Source organism: Lepus europaeus, unplaced genomic scaffold, assembly GCF_033115175.1.
Source record: "Lepus europaeus isolate LE1 unplaced genomic scaffold, mLepTim1.pri SCAFFOLD_32, whole genome shotgun sequence".
Classification (NCBI taxonomy): domain Eukaryota; kingdom Metazoa; phylum Chordata; class Mammalia; order Lagomorpha; family Leporidae; genus Lepus; species Lepus europaeus.
The window spans coordinates 3801848-3809764 of record NW_026909196.1 but is presented as its reverse complement, the minus strand read 5'-3'; the positions used below and the strand labels follow the sequence as shown (position 1 = coordinate 3809764).

The following is a 7917-nucleotide window of genomic DNA, read 5'->3' as shown; positions in this document are numbered from 1 at the left end:
ATAGCTCCTAAAATAATTATCACATGCTCCATTATCTCATAAAAGCATTAACACATTCATCACATGCTACAAGTTCAGCTAAAGTTCAGTTATCTTATAAAAGCATTTTGCAAGCCCAGCTATTTTGCACAAAAGCAAAACAGTATGCAGTTAGCTCAAGCAACTCCATTTTAAACCCAGCCCGCCTAATTCTTTCATTCCCCTAATTCTTTCATTCCCCCCTTTTCTTTTTGTCAAATTTTAATCTTAAAATTTAAGTGAAATCATGGGGATGAGTTATACCATTTAATATTATATTAGTAATATGCACCACAGCCATTAATATTAGGTCCAAGGGGCAGTCCCCTGTGCCCAGCCGCACAGCCAGGGACGCTGTCGGTGTGGACAATGCAGGTGGGGCGGCGCCGGTTCAGCACGAGGATCAGCTGCTGCCGCGCCTGCTCCAGCTCCCTGATCTGCATCTTGAGCACCGTGTTTCTGAACTCCAACCGCTCGAACTCACGCTGCAGGGACTCCGTGCGCTCCTTTCTCCGGGCCCACACCGCCTTGTTCTTTTTCCTCCGTTCCTCTTTCTCGTCGAGCTTACTTTTTACAGGTTGGGGCCTCTTGTCCAGTTTTACCTCGTTAGCGTTGCCATTGGTGGGGGCGTCTTTTCCATCCTCCGCCTCCTTTACCACTTCTTTTTTCCTTAAGTCCTTGGTGGTGATTTTGGTGCTGGTGTCCACGGCCGCGTCGGGCATGCCCAGCTTTACCTCCAGCAAGGGCACGATTATGGTCCCAATGCATTTCAGCTCCTTCACGATCAGAGCCGAGCCAGGCCATCCGTTCAGAGGGTCTTGCCCTGGCAGAGAGCCCGTGGTCACAAAAGGGTCGGGAATCTGCCCAGTCATCATAGCAGGAAAGGCAGCAGGCCGGCCAGGCACAAGATCTGAAACGAGTGTGGGAGCACGAAACTTTTCTTTATCCTGCAACAAAGGAGGGGAGCCGGGTACGAATACTAAACAGTCTTCAAAAGTCCCATCCTGAGCAGATTTCAAGAGCCACTCCACTCAAGATAAGACTCTTAAAAGACCGTCCAGTTGAAACTTTGGTGTTGTTGAGTTAGGATCCGAGTTTAAGCTGATAGGCGGCAGCCGGCCGCCTCCCCATGCGCCCACCAAATCCGCTGCCAGACACAGGGTTACAAGCACATCTCTGTGCCTTGCAGCCGATTTTTATGAGCACAAAAGCAAGTCTACAGGGTAGAGGAAGCATGTCCCGCATGATAGAAAAATTACAAAAAGGCATCAGAATTCAAAAACAGAAAATACAACAGAGACAAAAACAGAAAACACATCCCTGAAGAAGTCATACAAATTTGGGTTGATACCTGGTGCCTGTTCAGCTGAATTGACCCAAATACTTTTTGTGACTTTCACACACCCTCTTCGACTTACTTTAAACATTTTAGTCCTTTTTACTAATAATGTCTGTAAGTGTTAGTTTCGGTAGTGACCAATGATACCAAACCTACAATAGCTTTCAAAAACCTGTGCAGGATATTCAGCTCCTGCGTGAGCTGCTCCACGCGGCTGCGCAGCTGCTCATTCTCTGCCATGTACTGCTGCATTTCCAGGATGCGCCGCTTGGTCTTGTCCCTGCTCCTGCGCACGGCGATATTGCTGCGCTCCCGCCGCAGCCGGTACTCCAGGCTGTCGTTCACTGCCTTCTTGTCCTCCTGCGAGGGGTCAGCCGGGGAGGGCGCCTTGAGGGGGCTGCTGGGGGGCACGATGGTGGCCAAGGGGGCCTCGGGGACGCACAGGGGCTGGCCCGGTGCCATCAGGGTTGGGGGCAGGTGCACGGAGGGCACGGTGGTGGCCAAGGGGGCCTCGGGGATGCACTGGGGCTGGCCCGGTGCCATCAGGGTTGGGGGCAGGTGCATGGTCGTCTGCCCGCAGTGTGCCACCTGGTACTGCAGGGGATTGTAACTGCCCCGGCTGCCACCTCGGCCGCCCTCTGGCCCCCGGGGCTTCTCCTTCACAGCCACAGTCCTAGGGTTGTAGCTCCCTGGGCTGCTGTCAGGTGCCGACTCCATGGCAGAAAGGTCGGAGAGCAAAGCCGGGGATTGTTCCTCCTGGAAGCCCTCAAAGCCCTGGGAGGCGAACATTTAAGCAAAGCCTGGCGGGGTAGGGAAGTTGCAAAAGAATTAATACTTGGCCCCAACCGATCTACCGCGAGTGTGGGTTTTCATACGCAGTTTATATACAGAAGCTTGAACGCAGCGCAAGCCAGCACTGCCCAGTTTGTTATAGTGCTGTGCCTGTCGCTGCATCCACGCCTCCGCATCCAGCCCAGACCAGATCAATTGGGAAAACAAATATAGTCTAACACCCGTGGTATTAGGAACCCCCAAATAAAAGCCGTCGGCAACATCTCGACCCAGTCCCCAGTGCCAGCTCTCCGTTATGGTTAAAGCCTCCCCTAGCTGAACAAAGCTTTCTTTAGCTAAACCCCCCTGCACCCTGGCCACCTCTGGCTTGCCTGGGAGACAGAACTGGGTCCATTATCTGACCCCGGTACCTTTGGTTGTCCAAATCGGGGAAACATTGGCGCAATTTTTCTTCTTGGTCGATAAAGCCTCTGTCCATTTTACGTTCCCCATGGGTAGTGGCGAGAGCGTACCTGCTGTTCTTGTGCATTGCCACCTGCTCCTTTTTCTTAGCTGCACGGAGTGCATGGTCCATAGCGATCAGCCCTGCCTGCTGAGCAGAGTCCTCGGGGGGTTGAAGGTGGAAACCCAAACCACTGTCCTCGTTCGGCCGTCTCCCACTGTTATCTCCGTTGAACTCCGGACGCTAGGGGGATATCGCGTGGGCCCCTCCCAGACACCGCAGGGGGTGATGGAGCATTATCTACGGGAACCTGGGCAGGGCCTGCATCCCCAATACTGTCCCCAACCGTGTGACGGACCACACGTATCCCAGCGAGGGAGGGGCCGCTGTCGCCCAGCCTCACCACTCCACTGCTGCCGTCTTTTCTCTCGCTGTCTTGCAGAGGCCGTTTTCGGTCAGTTCAGTCCCGTGTGGCAGACGTACACCACTAGATTCCCGTTGTTAGTCGGATCTTAAGCAGACTTGTCCTTTGGGCACTTTTCTGGGCTTTTGTCGGTCTCCCGGGGTCCCTGCCTATCCTGATTCTCCCTTACTTTTGCTTTCTTTTAACTGTGGTGGCCAGGATCCTAGTTAGTTCCTTTTTCTTAGCCCATTTTAAACTTCCTTTTTTTTTAACTAAATAACTTTAACCCCTTCAGCTAAGCTCCTCAGGAGAGTCTGGCAGTAGAGTCTGAGTCTCCTACAGAGTTCCATTTAAGTGTAGTAAAATTAATGTTAGTAAAACAGGCCCTGCAAGTCCTATTAGGGCTTGTGATCCCAGTTATATGGAGGAGGAGGACGGCCAGCTAGAACGGGCCGGGGGTCCTTCCTCCTCTATTTTATCGGATTCTTCCTCCTCCATGTCTCTTCTGGTTTCCAAAAAGGGCACCGCGGGCCTTTTTGGGAAGCGGGGGATATAAGGTGCCCTCCTAAGGAGGCGGGGGGAATAAGGTGATGAAATATCAAAAAGATCTTCCTGCCTGCCTGGAGGAGTTAAGGGTTTTTCAGGTTTGAGGGTGTCCAATTCCTGTAATGGATAGAGGGTTGAGGTAGGGTATTTGCCCTGGTCTGCGATTTCCGATACTAGGGGTGTTGCGGGTAGGATCGGAGTGGGTGTGGGGCTCGACGCCACCCCCAGGGCAACTGCTGACAACTCAGAACTGGGCTTCATCCTCAGGGCGGTGGTGGGTATAGTAGGATCGAGCTCTGCCACCGCCCTGTTGGAAAGGAGGAAAGGTTTTACCCAGTCTGGGGGATTTTTCGCCAGGTCCTCCCACACAAAGATGTAGGGCACTTGATTCGGGCGCCCTTCTTTACCTCCCCTGCAGACCTGGCTCTTCACCTGTAAAATAATTCGAGAGTCAAAAGTCCCATCCCGTGGCCACCCGATGTTTAAGGCTGGCCACTCGGACGTACAGAAACTTGTCCAGTTCTTCTTCTGCACTCTTATAGACAAGTTTTGGGCCCACTCCCGGACCTCTCTCCAATGATCTAGAGTAAGACTCAAAGGTGTAGTTAATTCCTGTCTCATGTTGGAGGGGAAAGGCAAATAAGGAAAGTATATTAGAACACAGAAGACAATCACAAAACTCACAAAGACACTGCGCGCAAAACCAAGACAAAACTGAAACCAAAACTTCCGATGGGAGCGGAGCGGCTGCCACCCGCCAGGCTCCCCGGGGAAGCCTTTCCCTAACCAGAACTTCCGATGGGAGCGGAGCGGCTGCCACCCGCCAGGCTCCCCGGGGAAGCTTTTCCCCACCAAGTGGTGAGAGCGATGGGAGCGGAGCGGCTGCCACCCGCCAGGCTCCCCCAGAATACCGCCACTGGAGCGTCCTCCAGGGCCTGAGCCAGGGGTCTTGACACGTCTGTCTTGCCTACTACTGGCTCTTTTCAGATACAGGTCCCGTACAGGCACAATTTCAAAAAGGTGCCTACAGAAACAATCAATAAAAAAATTTTTACAGACTCACAGAAAACAAGGAACTTACCTCCGATTGGAGAATGGAGCGTGGGTCTGGGGTCTCGAATCCCGGACGAGCCCCCAAGAATGTAAGACCCCAGAAAGGTGTCTCACAATTCTACTGACCCCAGAAACACGAATTCCACTCCAATCGATGCAAAGGGCATGAGGAAGTTTATTACATCTGCGCAGATGGGCCGTCTCTAAGGACAACAGCACCCTCTGGTGCAGTGAAGGAAGAGACGCCCCGATCATCAATCGCACAGAGTATTTAAGGCTTAAAACCACAACATTAGCATATCTCCACAGCATTAAAAAAGATCACAAGATAAACCACAGCATGACAAATAATCACAAGATAAAGGGTTTTTCCAGGGTAAGGGAACAAAGTCCTTGAGCAAGCACAAATACGGGGTCATCGTGACCAAAAACTTAACATAGCTCCTAAAATAATTATCACATGCTCCATTATCTCATAAAAGCATTAACACATTCATCACATGCTACAAGTTCAGCTAAAGTTCAGTTATCTTATAAAAGCATTTTGCAAGCCCAGCTATTTTGCACAAAAGCAAAACAGTATGCAGTTAGCTCAAGCAACTCCATTTTAAACCCAGCCCGCCTAATTCTTTCATTCCCCTAATTCTTTCAATACAAACACAGATGCTGTAGCATTATCTGGGATTGAGTTAGCCAAAAAAAAACGAGATATTTGCTGTTTCGTCCAGTGATTTCCGGACAAACTGGTGTGGAATTCGTATGCAATGGACCGAGAAAATCACAGTACAAATGGTATTGGAGAAAAGCAAAGTCTTTTCGTTAGGCAATTGCATAAAATGTCATGTAGACAAACAGAAATATCATGTTTGTTTGCCGTAGTTCCTCTAGCTTTCTCCCTAGAAAATACGAATGTGAAGAGCTGGTGTTCCCATGATGAACCAATTAGTGTTTCTACGGTATAAAATTAAATATTCCCTGCTAAAAACATTCAAAACAATAAAGTCCATCAATAATATCCTGAAAACACAAACACAGAGGCTGTAGCAATATTTTGGATTGAGTTAGCCAAAACCAAAACAGAACCGGATATTTCTGGTTTCATCCAGTCATATCCAGACAAAGTTGTGTTGAATTCGTATGCAATGGACCGAGAAAATCACAGTAAAAATGGGTTGGAGAATAGCAAAGTCTTTTCGTTTGGAAAGTGCATAAATTGTCATCTATAGAAACAGAAATAGCATGTTTGCCGCAATTCATCTAGTTTTCTCCCTAGAAAATACGAATGTGTAGAGCTCTTGTCCCCATTATGAAACAATTAGTGTTTCAACCGTACAAAATTAAATGTTCCCTGATAAAAACATTCAAAACAATAAAGTCCGTGGATAATATCAGGAATACACAAACACAGAGGGTGTAGCAATATTTCAGATTGAGTTAGCCAAAACACAACCAGATATTTCTGGTTGCATCCAGTCATATCCGGACAAACTGGTGTGGAATTTATATGCAATGGACCGAGAAAATCACAGTACAAATGGTTTTGGAGAAAAGCAAGTATTTTCGTTAGGCAAGTGCATAAAATGTCAGCTATAGAAACAGAAATATCATGTTTGTTTGCCCAGTTCCTATAGGTTTCTCCGTAGAAGTTACAAATGCAATTACTGACGCCATGAAGAAGAGTGTCAAATACTTAAGTCAGCAACAGGAATCACTGTGTACTTACATCCGATGTGGGATCTGTCCTTAATGTGTTGTCTAATGTGCAGTGATGCTAAAACTAGTACTGAAACAGTAGTTTTACACTTTGTGTTTCTGCATGGGTGCAAACTGATTAGATCTTTACTAATTATATACTGAATTGATCTTCTGTATATAAAGATAATTGGAAATGAAAAAAAAACCTGGTGTTAAATTGGAAATGGCATAGAAAATTAATTAATTTAAAAAAAATATTATGTAGGATCTCTGCCTTTAATGTGCTGTACACCCTTATTTAATGCTATAACTAGAAATCCAACAGTATTTTTTTTTCACTTTGCGTTGCTATATGGGGGCAAACTGTTGAAATCGTTACTTAATTTATACTAAACTGATCTTTTGTATATAAAGAGAATTGAAAATGAATCATGATGTGATTGGAAGGGGAGACGGAGCAGGAAAGGGGAGGGTTGTGGTTGGGAGGGAAGTTTTGGGAGATGGAATCCATTGTAACCCATGAGCTGTACTTTGGAAATTTATATGCATTAAATAAAAGTTTAATAAAAAAGAAATTACGATTGTGTAGAGCTGGTGTCTCCATGTGGAAACAATCAGTGTTTCAACGGTACAAAATTAAATGTTCCCTGATAATAAACATTCAAAACAATAAAGTCTGTGGATAATATCAGGAATGCAGATACACAGAGGCTGTAGCAATATCTGGGATTGAGTCAGCCAAAACACAACTGGATATTTCAGGTTTCATCCAGTCATATCGGGACAAAGTGGTGTGGAATTATTATGCAATGGACAGAGAAAATGACAGTAAATATGGTTTTGGAGAAAAGCAAAGTCTTTCTTTAGGCAAGTTTATAAAATGTCATCTATACAAACAGAAGTATCATGTTTGTTTGCCGCATTTCCTCTACCTTACTCCCTAGAAAATACGAATGTGTGGAGCTGGTGTCCCCATGATGAACCAATTAGTGTTTCAACGGTACAAAATAAAATGTTCCCCAACAAAAAATATTCAAAACAATAAAGTCCCTCGATAATATCCAGAAAAAACAAACATAGAGGCTGTAGCAATATCTGGGATTGAGTTAGCCAAAACAAACCCGGATATTTCCGTTTCATCCAGTCATATCCTTATAAACTGGTGTGGAATTCGTATGCAATGGACCGAGAAAATCACAGTACAAATGGTTTTGGAGAAAAGCGAAGTATTTTTGTTAGGCAAGTGCATAAAATGTCATCTATACAAACAGAAATATGTTTGTTGGCCGCAGTACCTCAAGTTTTCTCCCTGGAAAATAAGAATGTGTGGAGCTGGTGTCCCCATGATGAAACAATTAGTGTTTCAATGGTACAAAATTAAATGTGCCCTGAAAAAAAACATTGAAAAATATAAAGTCCATGGATAATATCAGAATTCACAAACACAGAGGCCGTAGCAATATTTCGGATTGAGGTAGCCAAAACACAACGAGATATTTCTGGTTTCATCCAGTCATATCCGGACAACCTGGTGTGGAATTCGTATGCCATGGACCGAGAAAATCAGAGTAAAAATGGTTTTGGAGAAAAGCAAAGTCTTTTCATTAGGCAAGTAGATAAAATGTCATC

The 7917-nt window shown here is 46.3% G+C and overlaps 2 protein-coding genes across 2 annotated transcripts; both read right to left on the bottom strand.

Annotated features, from left to right (window-relative positions):
- Positions 1-296: 296 nt before the first annotated feature.
- Positions 297-893, bottom strand: LOC133754922 (jun dimerization protein 2-like). The gene is made up of 2 exons (XM_062185262.1): positions 753-893; positions 297-620 (listed from the first exon to the last, which is right to left on the bottom strand). The coding sequence occupies exons 1-2, from the start codon at positions 891-893 to the stop codon at positions 297-299; spliced, it is 465 nt and encodes a 154-aa protein (XP_062041246.1).
- A 566-nt stretch (positions 894-1459) lies between these two features.
- LOC133754921 (CCAAT/enhancer-binding protein epsilon-like) lies at positions 1460-2146 on the bottom strand. The gene is made up of 2 exons (XM_062185261.1): positions 1868-2146; positions 1460-1786 (listed from the first exon to the last, which is right to left on the bottom strand). Exons 1-2 carry the CDS (start codon positions 2144-2146, stop codon positions 1460-1462), a joined length of 606 nt encoding a protein of 201 aa, XP_062041245.1.
- Between the last annotated feature and the right edge of the window lie 5771 nt (positions 2147-7917).

Excerpts from the sequence above, each read along its gene's own strand:
- LOC133754922 (XM_062185262.1), bottom strand. The coding sequence starts at position 893 with ATGATGACTGGGCAGATTCCCGACCCTTTTGTGACCACGGGCTCTCTG. Across the intron at positions 621-752 it reads TAATCGTGCCCTTGCTGGAG|GTAAAACTGGACAAGAGGCC; the intron begins GTAAAGCTGGGC and ends AACGCTAACGAG.
- LOC133754921 (XM_062185261.1), bottom strand. The coding sequence starts at position 2,146 with ATGTTCGCCTCCCAGGGCTTTGAGGGCTTCCAGGAGGAACAATCCCCG. Across the intron at positions 1,787-1,867 it reads AGCCCCAGTGCATCCCCGAG|GCCCCCTTGGCCACCATCGT; the intron begins GCCCCCTTGGCC and ends TGCGTCCCCGAG.